This window comes from Aphis gossypii, chromosome 1 (assembly GCF_020184175.1).
Source record: "Aphis gossypii isolate Hap1 chromosome 1, ASM2018417v2, whole genome shotgun sequence".
Lineage (NCBI taxonomy): Eukaryota > Metazoa > Arthropoda > Insecta > Hemiptera > Aphididae > Aphis > Aphis gossypii.
In genome coordinates, this window is record NC_065530.1 from 31,794,108 (window position 1) to 31,820,124 (window position 26,017).

The 26,017-nt window shown below is 28.0% G+C and overlaps 4 protein-coding genes across 4 annotated transcripts in view; 1 reads left to right on the forward strand and 3 right to left on the reverse strand.

Moving 5' to 3' along the window:
- Nucleotides 1-12,699: 12,699 nt before the first annotated feature.
- Nucleotides 12,700-15,060, reverse strand: LOC126549094 (ATP-dependent DNA helicase PIF1-like). Its single transcript, XM_050197524.1, has one exon. The coding sequence runs from the start codon at nucleotides 15,056-15,058 to the stop codon at nucleotides 12,737-12,739; it is 2,322 nt and encodes a 773-aa protein (XP_050053481.1). The 5' UTR covers nucleotides 15,059-15,060; the 3' UTR covers nucleotides 12,700-12,736.
- Nucleotides 15,060-15,945, reverse strand: LOC126549434 (uncharacterized). The gene is made up of 2 exons (XM_050198571.1): nucleotides 15,124-15,945; nucleotides 15,060-15,071 (listed from the first exon to the last, which is right to left on the reverse strand). The coding sequence occupies exons 1-2, from the start codon at nucleotides 15,943-15,945 to the stop codon at nucleotides 15,060-15,062; spliced, it is 834 nt and encodes a 277-aa protein (XP_050054528.1).
- On the reverse strand, nucleotides 15,070-17,609 carry LOC126549095 (uncharacterized). Its single transcript, XM_050197525.1, has 3 exons — nucleotides 16,951-17,609; nucleotides 16,169-16,664; nucleotides 15,070-16,066 (listed from the first exon to the last, which is right to left on the reverse strand). The coding sequence occupies exons 1-3, from the start codon at nucleotides 17,374-17,376 to the stop codon at nucleotides 15,981-15,983; spliced, it is 1,008 nt and encodes a 335-aa protein (XP_050053482.1). The 5' UTR covers nucleotides 17,377-17,609; the 3' UTR covers nucleotides 15,070-15,980.
- A 5,730-nt stretch (nucleotides 17,610-23,339) lies between these two features.
- LOC114119543 (uncharacterized) overlaps nucleotides 23,340-26,017 on the forward strand; it is a 36,548-nt gene continuing 33,870 nt past the window's right edge. The window contains exon 1 of the mRNA XM_050204496.1: nucleotides 23,340-23,644. The gene's annotated coding sequence lies outside the window, so the exon portion shown is untranslated. The remainder of the gene's footprint in view (nucleotides 23,645-26,017) is intronic.

Consider the following 26,017-nt stretch of genomic DNA (forward strand, 5'->3'; position numbering starts at 1 on the left):
ACTAATCTCTATTAGGAATTATTTTTCGATAATGATCAACATTGTTTATTAATATAATTTATTTAACCATTTAGATGACAAATATAATTAATATTCACAATCATGGTGTTATAGTGTACATAGCAAGTTTTACCATACATTTCTTAATTTTAGTTTATGTTGGTCGTTTTTTTTTTTCGAGATGTTAAGTTCAACGTGAAAATCTACTTATGTACAGAATAATACAATTAAACTTTTTAAAATAATTTTTACGGACATTTTTGAAGTAATATGGATTGACGATAGAATAAATTAACCCTTTTTATATAACTTATTAATCTAATTTTTTTTCAGTAATAAACTTTTAATAAATAAGAATAGTTTATTTTAAAATAGCGTAGACTAATCCAAAACTTGGATATTTAAGTTAAACATATTTTAATATTTATAATGGAATTTAAAAATCAAATTGGTATCTACAAAATATATATGTATATGGAATTACGTGTGAAGTTAAAGCTGTATTTATTCTTTCTTTTTCTTTTTCTTTTTTTTTTTTTTTAGTAAAACTGCAGTAGAGAGTTTGTAAATAATCGGAACGTGCATAAATTATAGTCGAATTAAAAATAAATTATGAATATTAGGTATCTAAGTTTATCGACCCATTATATCCATTTGGTGAAATGTTCAAATAACAACGTAATATTAACATAATATAATTACCGAAATTTTACATTCCTGATTGATTTCATTAATAAAAAATAAATGACAAGACGACGCCAAAAAAAGAACTTAGTCATTAGTAACTAAACAAAATGCGTAGTATGCTTAGAAATTTCAATAAAATAAAATCAATAACCAGTAGCTAATCTACTATGGTTATATTTGCATGTGTGTTTGATTTATTAAGGTAAACCTACATTATACTACCTTATGAGATAACTACCATAATGTGTTATTATTTTTTTTAAACATTTATAGCTATATACAATTAAAGATTTTAGGAAGACTGTTTTTGTTTCTGAATAGTTTAGGCTATTTAACTCTTTTACTCAGATAATCACGTATACGATTTATAAAACCATATCAATGTATATAAATTCTATAACCCTATTGGTAAGATAGAGAGAAGGTAGGTACATTAAATTATAAAAATTGATTATTCAATTTTGACGAATTACTGCTTAACAACCCAATGCCAAAATGTTTTATGAACGTTTTTATTGTGGTATTAATAGTAAACGTTGATGTACCTAAATGTGACTTAATCAAATTTAAATTTCAACGAGGGCGATCGCGATTTATGTTAAATAAAGTATCATGAACTATTCCATTACTTAAACCAAATAATTATAATATTAATCATTATACAGACAGGATTCAATTTGGACGTATTATTGTATGCTTTATTTTATATTTTCAATCATGATATACTGCAATATTTTATTTTATGTCAACAAGTTTTGAAGTAAGGTACTATTTATTGTGGTATTTAAATACTGCAATTCCTCGTAGAATAATTCATTTATATTTTTTTAAAACAGTATGTTTTATACACATTTATTTTTTAATACCTTTTATTTTCAAATTAAATTAATAAAAGTTTAACGAGTTCTTGAACATCAATAAGTATTTCATAAAATATTAATTGAAGACCACGGAGCAACAACAAGACATCTCCACTTTTACAAATTGTTCAGGAGAAACCAAAAACTGTATTATGATGTCTGGTTGTTGCACCGTAATAAAAACCAGACATCTCCATTAGTACAACAACTCTGTATTTAATGATCGGATTTGTCTGATTGTTGTACCAAACGACGTAAATTTTTTTTCGGAATAATAAAACCTGAAATAACAATAATTTTGCCAAAAAAATGGAGATGTCTTGTTGTTCCTCCGTAGTCTTCAATTTCTTGTTTTACGTTCGCATTGTCTATGCGTGCAGGATGTATAATTAAAAATTAATCATTTTTGAAAAATGTGACTAAACCGTCATAAAAATTATTTTTTATGACATTTTAATGTTTCATCTTTCATGTTATAAACTATACAATAATATATATTTTTATATAATATATAGTATTGTAGATGATAATACACAAATATTTCACGAATATAATTTTATAGTTCATGAAACCGCCGGATGTTGTAAAACTATAAATGAAAATTGACGTCCGATATGACAGATAAATATAAATTCAATAGGTTTAATTTCTTTTTTTTTTCAATACGAGTATTATAAGTTAAGCGTGGAACTTAAAAAGTTTGAGTTGTTCAAACAGTTTATGTCAAGTCAATTTTAAACACATTTAATGGTTTTTTTTGGTTTCTTTAAAAATAATATGTACTAAAAATAGTAATATAAAAATTTTTTTTGTATATTTTTGAAAATTGAATTTACACTCTTACCTTTATAAATAAAGTGAAAGTGAAAATGGTCATTTTATTATTACAGAAAAAGTTTTGTTAAAAATGAGCATTAAAAAATATATTTTTAGTTATAACCTGCAGTTTTCAATTGTATTCACTTAACGGTGGATGTGAAGTTTTTAATGTTTTATTTTACTCTTCCATTAAGTAAAATTATTATTTATTTTCTACAAAACTAACTTCTTTTTGAATATTTTTTTGATTTTAAGAAATAAAATTTCATAAAACGGTATTTACAACTAATCTTTTGGCAAAGATATCAACACGGAACTATGTATTATCAAAGTTAAGAAAAGACATTCATTTTAAATTATTGACAATTTTAATGGCCTTTATTTCAACCATTAAATAAATTAAATATACTCTAACGTCTCCAGCAACCAATTAAATTAAAAACTTATATAAATGCAATTTCTATGTTTCTTATAATATAAAGTTTGTATATGTAGGTAGTTAAATAGGTTTACAAACATGTTATTATTTTTATTGTTTATATAAATACATCGTAGATATTCACTTGATAATATATACTTTACAGAATTTAATTTTATATATAAGGGGATAGGTAAAGGCGCTGCGAAAACCTCGGGTAATGGCTACAATATAATAACAATAGAATAAATTTGCTTTTGAAAATTAAATTGTTTAAGTCAATTAAATCAAATAAGAAAACTTTAAAATCATAATAGAATTCAAACTCATAATTAATAAAAGTATTTTATTGTGATAATAATATAATGATTCAAAACCTCAAGTGGAAGCACTGGTTTCCATGGAAGCATTCTATCGTTATACATAAGCACTCAAAATATAAGGTTAATTTATTATTATTTATTAATAATTGTCGTTATAAAACCATGATGTTTTTAATTAATATAAATTTGATGTCAAATGTGAAATTTTCTATTATAATATATTAACAACTGAGTTAATTAAGTTAAATGTATTTAGCTTTAAACTTGTATACAGTTAAAATAATGTGCTTGATTTGCATATATATTTCATTTGTACCTATATTAAATTGTAGTGTACTTATGTGCAGTTTTATATTGTACATTTATTTATAATACGTTCACATTTTTATTGCGTGGTGTATACAGAAATAAGGTACCGAGAGATAAACAGCCCATTACCATACATTAAGTACAACATATTAAATTTCCACGTTTTCTTAATTTATTGTAGATTTTGTTTAGTATTAAGGTATTTATCATAAAACTTGTTTTAAACACTTATAATGATTATGGGTAAGTGATTACAAGACTATAAATATATATATATATATATATATATAATAAAAAATATAATATAATATAAATATAATATATGTAAATTATTGTTATTTGAGATGAAAAATCGAATAACATAAATAGAATAATTATATTCTATTGCGGTAATTACTCTACCCTTCAGTTTTATAATATAAATATTTTCACCTTTTCTGATTTCTTGTTTTTCAACAGGATTTTTTGGTGATAAAACTCGATTATATAACTTTAAGCAACAGCTCATAGTTAATATAAAAAACAAGTTTCTTTAAAGTATATATTATATTTAAAAAGTTCGAAATTATTTTGAAAGAAAGTTCAAAAAATAAATATGTTTAAATTTTATAATAAATTTATTTTTGAGTCTGCTTTTTTCAATGTAAAATGATAAATACTTATTAAATATTTTTAATTTCCCGAAAATAAATAAAATAACAACGTATTATAACTTATAATTATACTATCCAAATAATTGTATTGATTTTTAATACATTATGGTTTTCTGTATCAATATTTGTGCAAACAATATTAATTCTTTAGCTAATAAATTAAATAATAGAAGAATAATAACTAATAAGTTTAGACTATTTTAATATCATTTACAGGTATTAGGCACGTATGATTTCACACGTTATGTTATCAGACCTAGTATCAGATTTAAAGATATTCCTAGTTGAAAAATCTATTTTTGCTTGTCATTTGTGTTCACTGTAATAATAATAAAAAAATATAAACCTTTATGAAGCATTGCTGACAATTCATTTAGTGTACTGAAATAATCGGTATGTTTTATTTGTATTTTAAATATATTATCTGTAGACTATAATATGTTTGGACTTTAAATCATTGAAAAAATACGAGTATTGTCAATATAAACGAGTTTTCTTGGACATTGTTTGTGCATATATTTCCCACGGTTTAGATAGCGCATCCATAAACTTTGAGACGAAGTCATCGTTAATATTAATAAATAAGAAATGTTTTGTCTTTCTGTCGTCCAACATGTTATATAATATTGTTACTAATTACTTATTAATTATTACTAATACGTTTTAAACTTATCTTGACTTAATATTTGTGATTACGATTTTTAACTTGAAAATTTCACTTCAAAACTGTTTCATATTACACTAGGTACATAACAGTTAACAATAGATAGGTATATAAATATATTATACATAGCTTAAATATAACTTTTTATTTTATATTGTGAAGATATATTAGTAGAGTAACTTGGTTCAAAATATTTTTTTTCCGGCGGAAGGGAGTGAGGAAAATATAATTCATATTGCCGTGTTCAAAAAAACACTCTTCTATCCATTGAATAATTTACTAATAACAAATAAATCTAATGGCATATAAATATTATATAAGATTTGGTAAAATTATAAAATGTTTTGAAAATATAATAAGTTGGTACTATCTATAATCCATATTTTAATAATCAAAACTAAGATATGAGTCTCTTGACTAAAGTATAGACGGTTCACACCATAGAGTTGTTTCAATACTCGACCTTTTTACTACCCAATGCATATTAAGTGTGCCTAATACAATATAAATATTTTAATAACAAGTTAATAATTAAATAAAACTCGCTCAAAAAAATAATATTTAAACTTAAGTATAATGTTAAAAAAAAAATGTGTGTGTTAACCATAACTTAAATAGGTAAAAAAACGATATGTTTGAAACTGCTATAATTTACAAGGTCACTTTTGCTCTCAGATAACGTTTATTATGAGTTTTAAAATTTTATATATTTCATGTTCATAAACTCAAAATATTTTTTTTGATATCTTGTTATATATTTTTAATTTTTTTGACCAAATATTTTATCCCTTAAGTATTAGTTTTTATTTTGGTTCTAATTACTTTTTTTTATTTCTAGTTTTTTAAAACGTAAAAATACTATATGACGTATCCAAAAGTTCAATTATTAGTTTGAACAGTTTCGCTTGTGAATAAATATCTAAATTCAATACAGAACTATTTACTAAAACTCAAATAACTATTGAGTATAGATATACTTACACTATTGCTATGTATTGAATAAAGGCGTATGCTAAAATGTTAATACAGTATCATGTCTTTATTTAATCGATATTACTATTATAATTTTACTTATATTTGTTATACATTCAAAGTAGGTAAACATAAAAAGAATCCTTGATATCATAATGAGTGAATATACCATTGAATCGTAACAAAGAGACATTTTTAACATTTTTTATTTGAAATATATAGACATTTTTTTTTTTAAAGAATATCTTAGACTATAGTTCATTATACAATAGTATAATATTAAGTGTATCAAATCACCAACTTTATCTTATATTTGAATTTAAGACAATGAGAATACGCCTTGGGCCTTAGTTATTAGCTTTTGATATAAGATCAAGCTTGAAAAGCAATAATGTTAAAACCTGATTTGCAGTTATAAATATTTTTTGTAATTTTGCTTATAAATTTAAAACATATTAATACGTAATAAGTTTTAAGTTTAGTCTATTAATATTTAATATTTTTTTTTTACAATTGATTATTTAATTTTATTCCTTCATTAGCTATATCAATTACGATTATAATGTAACTCTAAATCGTTTATAAAATGCTGTAATCCCGTGATCAACAGTCTACAACTATAATATTGATTGATATAACTCTACTGATTTGTTTATTGGCCAATTTACGTGCAAAGTATGCGACATAGCATTTATATTGTGATTTTGTTTTCGTCAAACCCAACTACGCATGAGTACATTTTATTTTGTATGAGTGAAACGACCAAGTAGACCTATAATAATACAATTATAAATTTCATGCAAGATAATATTTGGTTTATTCTTGAAAAAAAAATTGTACTTATGTACTGAAAAAATTAATTTTGCTATGCAATTATATTATATGAACGAGATAAAAATTAATTCTGGCTTAAAAGTTATTGTATTATGGTAGGTACGTGATTATAAATTAGTATTTTATCGCTATAATATGCTTTTACATAGGTGTCGATAGCATACCTGTACTGCAATCAATTTATATTATCTTTTTATGTGACAATTGAATGCATGTATAATGTTTGTTTTTACAGGGTGATCAATTTTTAAATGATTAAAGTTTTTTAATCATCTTTTACTGATGTTTAAAACTTTTCAAGCGTTTATCTATATCGAGTGTTCATTTTCTTAGTTTTTAATCTACTATAAAGCTGATTTCATTACAAAATTAAAAATATTTACACTGTGTTAGGTCACTACATTTTGAAACCCATTGTTTTGGGGCTTAAGTTTTATATTCATTAATATTGGCAAAATCAAAAACTTAAGAAATTGAATTTAATCAGTTTTATAATGAAATAAAAATTAAGTTATTGCTTCATATATTATTAAACCTTTAAGGACTTCTGTGAAATATCACAAAAGAGGTTGTCAATTCTAGTTTTTTAAAGGAATATACTAAATAAGTTTCATAGTCTAAAACTATACCATCCTGTATATTAACTATATAGTATATACATATATATATATTTTTTTTTTTGATAATATATAAATATTGCAATGCAATGACCGAAAAGATATCATTTCTTAGCTTACTACGGTTATTTTAAATGCTAATATAATTTAGAAACATTTAAACTGTTTATAGGTCAACACATTAATAATATTCAACTTAAGCTAAATTCGTTCCGTTTATGTAAAATATATTATCATTATCGATAATACATCTTCTATTAAACACCTTAAGTGATTTTGACATTGAAATAACAAAAATGAAGTAAAACTATTCTACTGTAAAATAGATTTATGTATATCGTTATCGAGTTGATCACTTTAATGGAGGGTTAAATTTGAGTTAAATGAGATATTATTGAACCCTAAAAACGAATCTGAGTGATAAATGGATATAGTGTGTCATTCTGTATTTTTTTAAGAATATTTTATAATTTTTTTTAAAATTACTAAATCACTATTTTAATTTACTAATACGGTATAGGATAGGTATTGAATTGATTTTTGTAAAAGCTTTATAGACATTAGATTTTATTTTTATAATTAACATTATACAACTTATAAACAATACTAACAACGTGAACACTTTTATCAATCTTAAAAAAAAATTCAAAAATTCAATCAGTTTGGATAGTTCGAAATTTGCATTGTGTATAGAATATGATAATTTTAGTAATAACTGATGGAATGTTGTAGGTTACTAAGATTACAATTTTCGGATTGTAATAAAATAATATAAAATTTGTAAGATGAGAAATCGTAATTTTACGAAATTTCAATTTCATAATTGGATAAAAGTTACTCTAATTGTACAATGTAAATCCTTATCTTTTGTTTCAGGATACTAGTTACTTTTATTATTATTTAGAGAAACTAATTATAAGTTACAGTCATGTAACTATGGTCTGTATAGGTTACATTAAATTATTATAAATTATAAGTTACAAACGAGTATTCATACAGTTCAATTAAATATTTGTTTCTAGATTATAAGTAAATTGGTTAGTTATAATAATATGGACTTCTATATAGTTAGTGTAGGAGTATTTATTATCCTACAAAACATTGAAAGAACATTAGAAATGTCAATAAACTCCCCTCAGAATCGTTTTTTGAATGCCCCCAGTTTATTATTTTTGCTTTAATCAACTATATGTTTATTAGATCGTACTAATATTTCCTTTATCGCAGTGAGAAAATCAATATTAGTTCGAGACTCATCATCCAGGCTCTGGGATTGAGATTTCTGACGAGGCATATAACATGTGATTTAAGTTGAACTCGAGTTGCATCAAAAAATCTGGTTAGATTATATGACTAATTAATAATAATAAGTCCTAATAGCTAATATAAATAAAACTATAATTAATAATAAATGTTTTAAAAAAATAACTAATATTTCTTTATTGATCTCATATTTCAAGAGGTAAGATGCGTACGTCCGGTTACTCAAACACGCATATTTTTTTGTGTGCCACAGGATTTCTGTGATTTATGACAGATTTTAATTAAAACAGATAAATAATAATTCTTTTTAAAACAGTGAATCATCAATGATTTTACAAGATGATTTTAATCAGAGTTGCTGTAGTGTTTAAATCTGACGAATATTTGCAGATGACACATTTCTGTGTATTGAATATATACATATATATTAATTATCGTGTATAAAGAATAGTACGTATATTATATCAAATATAATCACAAAGTTACATTATATGTTATCATAATATTTAAATTTATGATTATAATACATTAATACAATCGGAGCACGTTTTATTATCTGTAAATAATAATATTACGCTATGATACAAGAAAAATAATTTTTATTTAATTCATGACTAGACTACAGCGGAGTTTAAACGTGATGATTTAACCGAGGCCACATGTATTTTAAAATGTTGGTACTTGGTAGTCCAGAAACAGAAGCTTTGATTCGCTGTAAAATTCACGTTAATCATAGTGTTTTTAAGTGTATTTACTACCGAGAAAAAAGTCATGTCACTGATAAGATAGAGGTTTTATAAATATTGTTGGAATAAATTTTAAATTTGTTTCTTTGGAAAAATGTATAAATAAATTAATGAATTATTTGAAATAATTTAAGATTCTGAGTGGAAAGATAAATGTGTTAGATGTACAAAGACGTGTATTTTTTATCACTTATTTGAGCTGTTATATTAATTATATTTCTAACTCTTGGTTTTTCATATTTTATTATATTTTGATTCTTTATTCAGTATTTACAAATATTTGATGTACATTTTTTTTAATTCTTAAGTGCTGTCTTTAAAGCAGATTAAAAATATCGAAAACCACATAGGCACAATTTTCTCATAAGTATTTGAAGTTCTAGTATCTAATAGTAACATTTTTATATAATGTAAATTTGAATTGTTTTTATTCAAAAATATACAAATATACAATTTTTATTTATTACTTTGTATTTATAGTATATAAATAAAGATAATTTCATATTTAATTCCTATTTAAAAATACTCGATTATTTTTTTTGGATACAATATAATAGCCAATAGGTAAGAAGGTTTTAAATTGTTCTCTTTGCAATTTTAGGAAATTTTTTGATAATCAGTTATCATTAAAACTATAGATACCGATTTAATTGTCACTTATATTTAGGGAATTTTAAAATGTTTGTAATTGGATTTAAAATTGAGGTATGACATATTTTACGGTGCAATAAATCCTATACAATGTGGTAGTATGATATTTATATATACCTAATACCTATGTATAAATGTATAATAGAATTTTTCAAACATAATATTTTATAAACAAAAAAAAAAAAAAATGTCGTATATGATAATTTAAATGTTCATGTTATTGGTTTATAAATTTAAACTTGAATTTAAGACATATCTTTGCATTATTTATAATTTCTACAGACTACTTGTGTTAGTGATGGTCTCTAATTGTACGCAAATATTTTGCAGATACTCCGTATATAAGTAAATATTATAAATGTGTAGCACAAAATTATAATAAGGAAGTTTTTTATTTTTACAAGAAGTATACAATTTATAATAGAGATCTTAGATATATTATTTAACATAAAAAAAAACCACATAAATAAATAGGTTGTGCAAATGTTTAAAAGAGAGTTCACTCATTATGACATAAACCGATTAATTTAAAAACAATTAAATTCATAAACATATTTCCACGTTGATTTATCTATTCAAAAATACCTAAAAAAAAAAATTAAAAAATACCATTGTTAATTAAATATACATTTATAAAATTATAACATTTAATCTTGCGTTTAATTATAGTTTTTTTAATATTTCATTTAATTTTTATCTACCAAGATATGTGTACGCAATGCATACATTCATAGTTATAAAAAAAAATTAATCATATTATAGCTTTATAATAATATCATGCACAATGTATCTATTGCATATATTTTTAAAACAATTTATTGGGTTTATTAGAGTACGTCATAACTGCATTTGATGCATCTGTTTTGCGTAGGTATCATGTAAAATTAAATTTTACATTTAGCAATTCATGTTTAGTTTTGTTAGTTTTAGTATTTTAATGGATTGATGTATTATAAAATGTAGAGTTAACAAAATTTCGAATAATTTATCATAGTTATTTACGTATTGAGCATTGAGATTTAAAATTAAGGTACCTACCGGGAAAATACCTCTAACAAAATACAAATAATCTTCTTAAGAGCATAATATAAGATAAGCAAAAAATGATCGAAATTTAATTTTATATAATTCATTTTAAAATAAAAACTATTCGAATCAAATACTTTAATGTCTGATACATATTTTAATATCAAATTTCTCATTACCTCCATATTTAAAATACATATCATATTCTATCACATTATTATTATATTATTTATTATTTGAAAAATGCATAAAAATTTGAGTAATTAATTCTTTAAATAAGTATACAATTTTCAGTAATAATTATCAGTTTAGTTTTCGTTTAAATCTATTAATTATTGAGCCTTTAGTAAATTAAATCATTTTATACATAATCAAGTTAAGGTTCTAGGCATATTTTTAGATTTAAAAAAGTTTTTGATTTTGTACTCCTTACTCCGACATTATTATTCTATAGCATAAGAGAAAAAACATCACTCTTACTGAAGTCATAAGATTAAATAATGAATATAGTCATAATTACATAAAAACATATCCAGTCTTTCAGGAGATAGTTCTCGATCCTATGTTATTAATTATGAATCTAAATTATCTCTTAAATTTTGATTTGGATCAAAATCGTACTGTTATGCAGAAGATAAAGTAATTTTATTAAACCATAAGAATAATGAATGTTATTAAATATAAATATATTACATTTAATATTAAAAAAAAAAAAATATTTTTTTAGATCTGTTTATATGTACTAATAATGTTCACATATTTAACAATATATAATATTTAAAACATACAAGTGTTGTATAGTTACCTTTAAGTAAAATGTAAAGCGTTAAATATCTTTGTATGGTTTTTGTTTATAGATTTAAATATATTATTTAAATAACATGCTAGAAAACTATTTTTAAATTTAAAATTTCCCGTCATACTTTAAATACAAAGACTACGAATAATATATTAAGCTTTTGTTCGATATACTTTACGTATAGTTCTAAAGTATGGGGTGGTGGTGTGGTGCTTGTAGATATTAACTGTAACTATTAATTATTTAATCAAAATTATCCTTCTAACATACTTTATAAGGAACTTAATGTTTATAATATTATTATGATCTATTTATACTTTTTAAGTTAGTTACCTTTATAAAGTTAATATAAAAGATTATTGTGTACAAGTTATACAACATAACTATTATAGTTAGTACTATAATAGTACTAGGTTAAAGCAAAATTATAATATTAATATTCCTTTTTGTTCTAATGTTTTTGGCTCCAAAAGTCCAAATTATAATGGCCTTCCTTTGTTATATAGGTAACTATAACATTAAAATTGCTAACTTCATTATCTAATGTTAAATAATATAAAAAAAAATGTATAGTGCCTATAATCTAAGTATTAAAATTAAAAATTATATAAGTATTCACATTTTTTAATTTTATTATTACTTTAATTTATTTATTCTTATTATATGGTATTATACCTAAATTAACAATTTTATTTAATTATAGCTGACCCGACACGGCGTTGCCCGTGTGTTACTTTCTTTTTTTGCATTTTCGTATGCCGTGTGTTAATTTTTAATTTAATCTTATTGATAGTGCTAATATTACGTCGAAATCACGACGAAAGATTTGTAATGTGGCAGTTTTTGTGCCTACGTATTTTAAAAAATTCTCCTGAACAGAACCGTCACCCTGGTGATAGGGCGTTGTGAATAAAAAATAATTAAATAAAACATATATAATGATTTAAAAGTAAGTAGTTATAGTTTTAACTGTTATAGTTTTATTTAATTATTTTTTATTCACAACGCCCTATCACCAGGGTGACGGTTCTGTCATGATTTAAAAGTAAGTAATCGCTTTATTGTTAATCATGTGAATCATAATTATTATTATTATCATTGTAGTACTTTGTGGTATACGATGTTTCTTGTTTGATTACCTGGCGCATAGATAAACAAATCTGATGGTTTTCCAACACGGGAACAGGCAACATACAATTGACCATGTGAGAAACATGGGTTTTCTAGATTAATACCACAAACACTTAATGATTGCCCCTGTGACTTGTTTATAGTCATAGCAAAAGCAAGACGCACTGGAAACTGTAGTCGTTTAAACTCAAATGGCACATCAGTCGGAATCATTGGGATGCGCGGTATGAGAACATCTTCTCCTTTATACTTTCCTTTGAGTATAGTTGCTTCTATCACATTGTTTAGTAATTTTTTTATCGCTAACCGTGTACCGTTGCAAAGACGCGGTTGGTTGATATTTCGCAACATTATAACCACCGATCCAACCTTTAATTGAAGATTGTGAGGTGGCAATCCTGGCAAATCCAGCGAGTTTAAAAATTCCGGTGGATAGTTGACTACATCATCTTGATTAGTAGCCGAATCAACTGATTTATATATCATCAATTCGCCTGTAATTTGTTCTTGAATTTTGAAATTTAATTCATTTACATCTATGTTTTTTGCAGCCAGTATAGCTCGTTCGCTCAACCAATCATGGTTTCTGTAATTTTGAGAAACATCTGGAAACACCTTCTGAATAAGTTCATCTTTTGATCGAGTTAACTGACAAAAACTTAGAGGAAAGTTAATGCAGCCAGTCAACATGTCTATAGGAAATTTGCCATTACCAATGTCAATGAGTTGTTTAGAGAATATGTTTCCAGATTGGTCATTTTGCAACTCGACACGCATATTCTTGCTTAAATGAAGTACTTGGATATGTTTCCACAAACTGGAGGACTTTAGACATGCATTGAGTTCATCAGCTGGCGTTGATCGTGGAATCACCGGCAATGTTTGACGAAAATCTCCTGCTAATAAAATCATTGCACCACCAAATCGGTTATTATTGCTCCGTAGATCTTTTAAGGTTCTGTCCAAAGCCTCCAAAGATTTTTTATGTGCCATCGTGCATTCATCCCAAACAATCAATTTACATTGCTGCAAAACCTTTGCCATTGCAGAGTTCTTCGAAACGTTGCAGGTTGGAGTTTCATTGCTATGCATATTTAATGGCAATTTTAGTGCTGAATGGGCTGTTCGACCACCTTCAAGCAAAGTTGCTGCGATTCCCGACGAAGCGAGTGCAAGTGCAATTTTATTTTGTGAGCGAATTGTTGCTAATATTAATGAAATCAAAAAAGTTTTTCCTGTACCACCAGGTGCATCTAAGAAGTAAATCCCTCCAGTTTCATCATTTGTTACTTTCATAAGAGTTTCAAATACATACTTCTGTTGTTCATTTAACAGTGGAAGATTTGTTTGAATTAATTCTTTCAAATCGTTGAGATCATACAGTCTTTCTCGATGCAACTCTTGGTTAAAAGCGTCATGCATTGGACGATTGGGCGCGGTCAGGCCTAATTGAATTAATAGTTTGTTTGACATTATCAAGCACATGTCCTCAATTGAAATCAATGCTTCATTGTAAATTTCTTCACTGATTTGTATATTTGGATTTCCCATTCTATTCTGTATTTGATACAAAATATCATCACACATATAATCTTTGTACTTGATCCACAAATCAATTGGGTTTGATGGGAAGCATGTAGATATGATTATAGAAAACAATGTTCGTATTTGATGAGCGTGTGATGATATTACAGCATCATTGAGAGTTTGATCCCAATGAGCGTCATTTTCAAGCAATTGCAAACGTTGACAGGCTTCTCTGTAGGATACACACAATTCACCATCAAAAGTTCGTAACTGTTGGAATGATGTTGGGCCACGTACATTGACTAATAGCAGTCGTAAGTAAAAACATTCATCATTGCTTGGATGTACTGAATAAATCCGGCCAATCGCATCGGTGGAATATACATCTGTATATCCTGGAACTGGTTTTCCTTGTTTCCGTCGTATAAATCTCCTTGAGGATTGATTCCAGGTATAATATTTTGGCATTTCAGAATATAGCAATGTTTGTGCGAAATCATCGTTTTGGCATGTCTCAAAAAAACTGGTTAATGTAGTAGATGGTGGCTGAGCAGCTCTTTGTACTGCGTTCTGTGCTGTAAAATACACTCTTTGTCCATTTTCTAAATGCACAGCTAAGTGAACAACAGAAGGGTGTCTCTCATGAATAGGAAAAGAAAATATTCGCCAAACTGCTTCATTACTACTGACATAGCGGCCCATTTGGTATTGGGTAACTTCATCATTGGAATTCTCTGCACCAATTCCAATCACAGCCATATCACTCCTTTGGCTACATATTTGCAAATGTATTTAATAGATTTCACTGAATGGCAAGATTCAACGTTGATGTGTGCTTTGAATGTCTTTGATAAAATGGGTGAATATGGAACAATCCAACGATTATCTATTTCAATATCTTGTTGATTTAATTTGACAATTGTTGATTTTCCATTGTCTGCTGTCGATCTGCGACGATACAATGGATAACCGTCATTACCAGTAATTGTTTCCGATATTAATGTCCGTGGATATCGTTTTGAACATTTACCATCCATCATACACGGTGAATTTTGATTAAGAGTTCCACAGGGACCATGTATCATGTTTTTGATAACTACCTCATGCAATCCAGGATCTACTTGTACATTAGGGATTTCAGCTGATATCACTGCATCAACTTCATTTGGCCTTATATTTTCAACCAACCAAATCAAAATGTGTGCATGTGGCAATCCTCGTTTCTGCCACTCCACAGAATACATCCAGCAGCGTGTCTCACCAAACACATTATGTTTTACGATGAAATCCATTAAAGATTTCAACTTTTGTCTAAAGACTCTGGCTGTAATATCATGACGATCAATGGGTGATTGCCCAGAGAATAACTCCTGATTGATTTCTATCCATTGCGGATTGCATGTAAATGTGATGAACAAATCTGCTGTACCATAATGACGAACATACGACATGGCATCTTGAGCATATTCGTGCATATGCCGAGGGCTTCCGATGTATGTTGCTGGAAGAATAGTCATCCGACCGACATTCTGTGCATTTCCATCAGTATTAATCGCATCTCGAAGGTGAATATACTCTTCAGATCGGAGTTTGGTTTGATTCAACCTGATGAATGTTAATCTTTCCGTTTCAATTTTAACATACATGTCAACAACATATTTGTGATATAATCGCCGACATTTCAATATGTGATTATCTTCATTTTCCGAATCATTAGGCGGTATGAATAATAGTTCATTGAACTGACTTTTTTGTTGGTTTCAGAACCTGTAAATAGATTTTGTTTTAATAACATTCAAATATAAAATTAAAATACATAATATAATGACTGAGATATTATCGCCATAGCTAAACTAATATTTTAGTTACCTGCAATGGGATTTATCATTTTTATTGAGAAATCGTAGCCATCTTCACCTTGCCAAAATATAATGGGATATTGCAGTGCATCATATGAGCGGTGTGTTTCCTTTATACGTTGTAATTGATCATTCCGACGACGTAAAACAATATCACGGGATTCCAAGTTTTCTCCAACTACAACGATAGCAACTTCATCAATAGTTGGTGCATTAAAACGTCTTGTATGTTGACCTGCAGGTGTTTTATCAGCTCTGATTACAATTTTGTGATTATCGGATGGCATCAGATCCAGGGCAGTTTTAAACAATATAATCAATTGATTGTGCTGATGAAATAAAGTTTGTAATTGTTCTACAATAGACCTCTTTACTAAATTGTTATGTGCACAACGCAGATCAATTTCTTGTGGTGAATTGCCCATAAAATAAATTTGCAGGAATTTGTTGTCGCTATCTGACACTGGTAACAGTGAACCTGCTCTGTGATATATTTGCCCTTGTATCTGTAAATAAAAAAAATATATTATGGTGTGGTATAAATTAATGGATTGTCGGTGATCAAACTTAAATAATATTTGATCTTAAAAAGTATATATTTAGTTTTAACTAATATCTATCAAATATAAAATATAATAAAAGTGTCACTGAAACTGAAACACCATATAATATGATGACTAAGTGATATATTTCTTAATGATTAAGAAATTGAAGATTAGTGACACATCTTAACTTTGGTGACAGAAAATTTTGTTCGCTAAAATAATTATGAGTAACTGCTATAATACATACCTTGAAAGTTGGCATAAAATTTTCCCGAACTACATTTGTTGCCCCAAATGAAGTCATTTGAAAGCAATTGTTATATTGTTGGATATTTGTCAAAAAGTGTATAGAATCTGTTCCTATTCCTGAAACCAATGAGTACAATGGTTCTGGTGGTGGATCCAATGGTATCAATTTCACTTTACCATTTGCGCAACACAATCCATTGGCTTCGTTTTTGTATTTTAATGCCTTACAGTGTGAGCAAACCGAGTTCATAGAACCAATAACAACACATTGGTAGTTACTGTAGTCAATTGACACATCGTAACTAAAAGCAGCTCGATTCAAACTTGCTCGCGCTTCACGCGTTTGTGAATTAGATCGGTAATTAGCTTGGTTTGTAGCATTTCTGGTTCTTCTACCTAAATTGCTTCGTCTTATAGGAGGCATATCAAATATAAATTATTTTTTCACTAATCACGAACTAAACAAACACTAACTAACTAAACACTCTGCACAAAACACGATTGTTGGTTGCCATGGATACGATCAGTATTATATTATAAATATTATAGGAAGGGCTATTTTAAAAAGAAAAGGGCTATTTTTAGGGTTTTTCCAGCAATAATTCTAATTTTTCTAGCCGTAAAAACCATCCTTGGACTTCAACGAACATTTGCGAACATTTGTTTGTATGTCTATTTGCATGCATTTTTAAAAACATTTTAAATAAATGATTTATTTTATTTAAATGGTTGCCATTGACTACCAAAAATAATTTAGTTGACTATTTGCTGGATAGATGGCGCCTCTGTAATTTCATCACCACCTCGTCATATTTCTCTAACCCGATAACTTTCTCAAATTTTTCGTCCGTAAGAACCTTCTCCTGACAATTACGACCCAAACAAAAAAAGAATGAGCGAAATCGGTCCAGGCGTTGTTGAGTTATGCGCTTACCAAATTTTGCGATTCATTTTTATATATAAGATTGTTATTAATATAATCATGATTTATGAATAAATACTAGAATTCAACCTAGCTACATACAAGCTTTGTTTTTTAGTTGGGTTTTACAATTAATTATGTTGTATATTTGTGTTTATATTTTGATATAAAATAAAGGAATTATTATTATTATATTTTTATGTTAAAAAAATAAAATAGATTATAGTTTTTTATAGAACAATAAGAAATTCATCATTGGTTTAATTTTATGCAATATCAGAGTATCCCTTGTTACAAACTTGCAATATAAAAATTCAGTTGGAACTAAAAACAAAGTTCACGATTCTCGAATTAAGATTTTATTTGTTGTTAAACGTAACATTAATGACATTTGAAACCATAAAAATTATTAATTTATGAAATATACTTTAACATAATCTATGTAATTTGCTGTGGCTTATCGTAATATCTAATAGTTAATGCCCACTTTAAATTTATGATTAATATCAACAGCGTGGCACATGCCTGTTTTTAATTAATTTATTTTGTTTCATTCAGAGCTTTGCACCCAAATTAACCCTCAACACCGCATAAACCCCTTAAAAATCATAAATTCAAAAACCCACATAACATACCTAACCCGCGAGGTGATGCGTGATGCGTAATACCCGAATTAACTGTTTACAGTCGCGTGCATTTTGACAAAATATTATAATATCATTATACTTTTCGTTACATGTTGTATGCATTCCTATTTCGTCATATATTTTTTCATCATGATGTTTGATAATGTTATTACGTATATCTATGACGTTTAACATTGCATTTAAACAACAAATAGTGTTGATGATTGATAATAATAAATGTTTGTATTAATACAACTTATACTATATTATACCTATTTTACGTAGGGAAATGTTAAAATTGTAATTATTTTATTTTAAACGCCATATTGTTTGTATACAATATATTATATGAATGAAATATCAGCTAGTGTTATAGAACTTTAATCATTAATTTTAACGTCTTTTAATGATACACAAGGTTATTAATTTATTATTTATTATTAATGGAACGATATAAAGTATGCATTGTTTAGATAATACGTAAAATGTACATAATAATATTATGTCAATATGTAGAATGTTGATTTAATGTATACAGTATACGTATATCGTATATTATTATATTTAGAATTATTAGTCACTAAACTCATAATATCTAATTTCGTGGATTCAGAATTATTGAATTATTATGACTTCGATTAACAGTTAAATTTCAAGAAAATAAAAAATAGAAAAATGTTTTTTTTTTAATATTTATTGTTTTTAACCAACTTATCTTCAATTTCTGAATTCATATCTTTATGTATTATTAAATTAGGTATAAAGAACAAAAAAAAAAATGTCTCATAAGAAAAATATGTGAAATGCCATCAATTCCAAGGTAACAATAAATAGTTAAAATTTAAAAAAAAAACAACTAACAAATAATATAAAATAAAATAAACACTTATACTTTTTTCGTCGAATGACTAAATAAAACTAAACATTGAATTTACAGCCTGTGTTTTTAATGTCTGTTTTTATACCTAGTGCACAATTATTTCAATTATACTGTTTATTTTCTTCGTTTATTTAAAAGTTTTCTTTAATTTTTTTCCATGCAAGTTTAAAATTACGAACTTATATAAAAATATTTAAAGTATACTCTTTTTCCATATTAAACTATAAAATATAGGACCTCAATAAAAATATATTTTATTAATTTTACCTTTAAAACTATCACAAATATATTAGTTATATAAAAGACTAGTCACATTTCGATTTCCTTTGAATCAGTTGAATCAACTTGAAAAAGTTAAAAACAATCACCTTTATGTCAATAATTCAATCATCATTTTAGACAATATTTAAATATGTTAAACTATTATAGAATGATTCTTAAAATATGAAATTATATTAACAATATGGTAATAAAATAATTTAGTAATTGAAAAATATATTACATTCTAAAAAAATAAAAAATAAATTATTACCTAGCTATAATAAAAAGCATAAAAACTATTATCAAATTTACGTTTTTAAACTTTTATACTATAATAAATGTGATGAAAAAATTTAATACATCATAAACAATGGTTCTTATATTATTGTTTTTAATCTTTTATAGGTCACGAATCCCTATAGAGAACTTTTAGAAGGTAGAACTGGGAATTTCTTATCAGCATAAAAAATTGAACCAAATAAACAAATAATGCAAAGTAAATGTTCAAAGTAACACGATAAAAAGTTCTGAAGAAACTATAGATAAAATTACTTTTAACTTTTTAATTTTATATTCAATTATAAACAACGGTAAATTCTTTAACTGAAAGTAAAGAACTTAAAAATGTAATAGAATTAGGTTAGGTTTGAATTAAATAAGTTTTTTTTATACTGTATGATTCAACAAGCATTTAACAATTAAATCTCTTTTTATTTTTTAATAATAATTTTTAGTCAAATTTCGACTTTGGAGTTTTTAAGTTTACTTAAAGCCTATTTTTTCAAATACATAAATAGATATTTTATACAATTTAAGGAGTGTGCTGTAGTGATAATTTTTTTATTATTATTAGAATTATTATTTTTATTATGATTTATTAAGTAGACAACTATTTCATACTTGGTTATTTTTTTCTTCAAAAAATAGTAAATTCATAAAAATTCGAACGAATAGTTTCCTAATTATTTAATTATTGTAATATATAATATGAATAATTATCCAGAACGCTGTATTATAATTTACAATGTATATAAGTATATAACTATGTATACACAACAATTTATAACATGTAAATGTATAGTAACTATTGAGACTTATAATGAATGTTCAAACTTCAAAGTTTAATAATAATAAAAAATATGTAAATAAATTAATCGATTTGTAAACTAATCAAACTAAATTTGAAGTGAAGGTTATAAAGAATAAAGATACATGTAGTTTATGTACAACTATTGTTTCACGTACCTTGGTTTTTGAGTAAAAAATTCAATACTAAAACAAATGTTGACCTTCATCGTTTTTTCAAAATTTCTCGAAAACTCCCGGGAAATCTGAGAATACTAATTTAAACTTAAACGTATCTATTTATGTTCAATTTTGAATTTCTAAAGGCGCATTACTATTTTTATTTTTTAGTGATGTACCACAAAAAATGTTACTAAAAACAACTTCTTTTTTATTATATTTTTAATTTTTAATAATATGTGTGACGTAATAAGGATTATGTTGGTTTATCATTTATTCCATTTCAGTAGGTATTTAATGTGAACTTCCTGGTAAATTATATCCAGAAACGAGTGAATACGGACGTAGATTAAACTGATGAATAATTCCTTTTACATTTATATGCTACGTTGTAGTATAGAAGTGTTCGATTTGAATATTTTATTATTGGAATCACTGGCCACTGGCTATAACTTTGAAATGATATTCGATGTCCATAAAACTTTGGCTGTCAACAAGCTATCGAAAGCAAATAAGTAGTTACGACCAAACGTTATTCACATTTATACTCCAATACGACTTACGAGTTAATATAATATATTTCATTGCAACACGGACGAAATATAATCTAAAACCGACAAAGTTTTTTGCTAAGACTTATATTAAAAGCAACTAATACAATTGCAAATATGTTATTTATAATTCTAGTTGTAAGACGTCATCTGTATAATGTATATATGTACAACTTATCATAAACGTCAACAAACCGATGTTTACTTCGAAAGTTTAGGCATTATCACAATATTATAATATTACGTGTATAGTAATTATTATAATTTATAATTTACAACTACTGTACGTGATTTCCGTCGCGGGACGCGTATAAACACAAATTAATTTAATCGTGCGACACGAATCTAATATTATGTATTGTACACATTCACTGCAGGTGATACATTTATTTTTATTACGACCGTTTGATAAATACGTATGATATGTGTTTATTACGTATTGTTGTCAAATCGTTTCAATTAAATTACACACTTATAATAGGTACATCGAAACGCGTTCGAGAGACTGTCAATAAATCGTACGTAGACAGACAAATAATACATAATAACATATATTATTCTCTCGTCCGAATCTTATCTCGTTTCCCGTCGTTGTCAACGAGGATTTTCCCATCTCGTTTTATTTAAAATCTGCGACGTAACACGTAAACGGTGCGGCGTCAGCGATCCTGTCCGGAAAAGCAATTTACCGGCAAGAATAGCGAAGAGAAATAGTTTTTATTTCCTCTCTACGTTCGGTGTATTTGGTTTCTCGTCTTCTGCCGCCGCACTATACGCAGTTGAAATATGATCATAGTCGCGTCACGGGTCGCCCGGTACGTACACACGTTCGGATATATATTATATCTTAAGATCGAGTGGTACACGGGAGTGAGGCGGAGGACGAAAACATTCCGTCACGCATTGCAGGATGGTCACGTTGGGGCTGATGCTACGGTATACACGATCGCATACCTATACATAATAATATCGACGTTATTGTTGTTATACACTCGCGGTATGTACACATAAAAGTGATCCAAATCCAATTTCTGGTGTTGATATAGTAAAATTATATTAAGCTTCAAGTACCTACATAATCTATCAATAATTATGGTATACGACTTGTTGCCGTCGTGTTTGGTCTGAAGTGTAATAATTATATAATAATTTTGGTGGCGGGGGAACGGGCATGAGCTCAGGGATGAAAATCTCGTCGAATCTATACGGTATATTATTTACTGCAATGAGCTGCAATCGCGCGCAAATGCATAAGCGCAAGGCGGCTAAAGAGCTTCAGCCTCATCCTTCACTTTGGAAATGTTGTATATTATCATGGCGTATTTATATTTTATAAACGACTTAAAATCCATCAATTAAGATATAAAAAAAATAACTTTAGTCGTGTATTGAAATTTTCCTCGCCGTCTCCTCCCCCCAACATCCACCCTGCTCCCATTTTATAAGATATTTCTAGATCTGCGTCCGTCCGGACTTTGATCCGTACGAACAACGTGAACTGCGTCGCGAGCACGCAGCAGCGATTTGTTTACGTTTTTATCCCCTCCCCGAAGACGAGGACGATGCACCGAGCGCCACCAAGATTTACGATTTTTATGCGCAACGAGAACACCGATATTGTTATCGCTCGCCCGTTTCGTATATTGTTGTCCGGCGGCGAATTCTTTGCAATCTGCGGAAAACGGTCGCTGCAGTTAGCACGTGGTGGCGGCGGCGGCGGCGGCGGCGGCGGCTGTACGATCGATTTTCCGACCGTCCTGTATGACGGCGACGGGGGCGGAAAGAGGGTCGAGCGGGAGACTCCGGCGGCGGCGTCGGTGGTTGCGGCGTAGGGCCCGCGCCGCCGCCGGTCCGCCCGTTTGCGCAGGTACAACCGCACCCGGTAATATCGAACTCTCTCTCGGCGGGGCCCGAAGGAACCGAGCCGGCGTCGTCACCGCCGCCACTGCCGCCACTGCCGCTACTGCCGCCACCGTCGTTGTCGTCGTCGTCGTCGCCGTCGCCGTCGCCACCGTCGCTGGCGCCTCCGATCCGCGTACTATTATTATTATTATTATTATATTCCGTACCCCGCGGGACGGCCGACCGGAGAGTGTTCCCGGCGATCGCGCTCGACACACGTACCGCACTAGCAGCACCAGCACCAGCACGAGATATTCTCCACTAGCATCAGTCGTCATCGACAGGGTCGGCAGCAGCCGCGGAAGGTAAGACCCGATAATATAATATGATCGCGATGACCGCGATCTACTTGATATCGTTTCTCGTTTTTTAAAAATAATTTCGAAATATTTTCCTATCGCGTCACATTAGTAAGCGAGTTTTCCCGGAGGTACACAAACCCAACGGTTTATTAATAATCAGCTATCAAACACGCCGATTTCCTTAAAGGTTATCACCCTCCTATAATATGTCACTGCGTTAATAATCACCAAGGTTGTGATTGTGGTCTGTCCTCCTCACTGACTTTGCGAAAACTCGCTTATTTTCATGCTCACGTAATACATTAATTGTAATCGAACGTCGTCGGTAGGGTAGGTCAATCGCGATGTCCTCTACACCAACCGATTCGCCAGAATTCGATTTACGTTTTTCCATTATGATATGTTATTTTGTATACGCCGACGATGGTATATTGTACTAAACCGGTCGACGCCGTTTATTCGTCGCGCTCGGTCGTCTTTATCGGCGGTCGTTGTGGTGTTATCGCAGCTGCATTCACGTGGATATTGATATAGGCACCCGCGTCAAGTCTCGACTATGGTGATAAGTTATCAGTGGCGCCCTGCAAACTGTAGATTACTGCGTACTGTAACTGCATGCGCTCTCGACGTGGGTGGATGTAAAATACTGGTGTTACGTCGAGGAAAACTCACATATTATGCACATAAACCATATAACCATTAATTTCAATGAACTGAAGTGATTTACTGATTTATTTATGTATATATTTTAATCATTAACATATTATGCGTCCTAATATAATGATAGCCATTCTGAGATATTTAAATAAATGTTTAGCAAACATAATGTTGTCGAGCACAACTAACTCCATGTGCACTGACTTCATAACAATAATATATTATTATATAGCATAAGACTTGACAGTGGGCAGCGCACTGATCATAGATCGGACGAGTCATCGTGTACTCGCTCATAAATCGCTTACGCCGTAATATTAATTATGATATTATTGCAATAGATATTAAAATAATAAAAATTAAAACGATCGAATAACGTCCTACGCGACCGTGTAACGTGCTCACCGGGTGTCTGTGGCCGCGGGTAAAAATTATAAATTTTTCCGTTTTGTCCTTAAGGTTTCAGTCCGTTATTCGTTCGATCGCATTCCGATTCGCCTCCGCTACATTATTATACCACAACATACGATATCGTACGCTCATGATATATTATCATTTTTATAGCCATTGTATATAGTTCTATGGACTCGATTTAGTGATGATAATAATTAAATAGATCCGATAACATTCGTAACGTCCGCGTCCGATGGAATTTTTCGAGGAAATTTTTAGTTGATAATTTAACAACGTAGTGTCATAACTCATAAATCATTATGCTACGATTATGTCATCGTTATGGTTTACGAGCATACTCGTATATAACCTAAACGTTTATGTAATATGATATCCAAAATTTCGGTTAAAAGGCTAACCAAGGCGATTCGAGTATACATGTAGATTGTAGATTTTAATAACATATAAAATACATAACATTCATAACGATCATTTTTAAACAAGAATCATACCCAACTAATAATCAAATCCCAAGTTCACATTGTTCAGCATTTAGATATTTAATTCGAGTGAATGCGACTAAAAGTAGAAAATGTCGTTATTTTTCAGCTATCATTTTAATGGTAACTTTATTATACTATAGCTATATTATACTATTATAACTATTTATAACTATATATAGCTTATTATACTTGTTTGCAAAGATCTGTGTTTAATATTAATCTGAACTTATGACTATCAAAAAAGAATTATTGTATAAAATACATAATTTATCTATGAAAAATAAACAAATCATAGTAAATATACAAAATAATAGTGTAGGTATTATTTGTATAACCTATTCTAAATTTGTCTGTATAGTACATAAAACAAGAAACCTTTATTTTTTTCTCATTTCTGACCATTCATCAGAAAAGGTATTTAACTCCTTGTTACTTATCGTTTTTCTATGTTTTTCTTACTAAACCATAAATCTTGTTAATGCTTCTTATATTTTTTCTTACCTTTTCTCTTTAATTTTAAATGTTCGACCATTATCTATTACCTCAGAAAATTCATCATATTTTTTATTTATTTTACACAGAGACTAATACAACTGCTTCAATAATCGATCACCAATCCAAATAAAATAATTAAGAAATACAAATAAATCGACATAGATAATTAATAATATTAATATTTATATACTTTAATTAACAAAAAGTGAATTATTCTTTCTTCAGTTTCACATATGTTTTTTGAATAATAATACATAATATATTTGTATTTATCATTAAAATATTGATAGAATGTCAAATATTATTTATTAAAACTTAAAAAGAAATT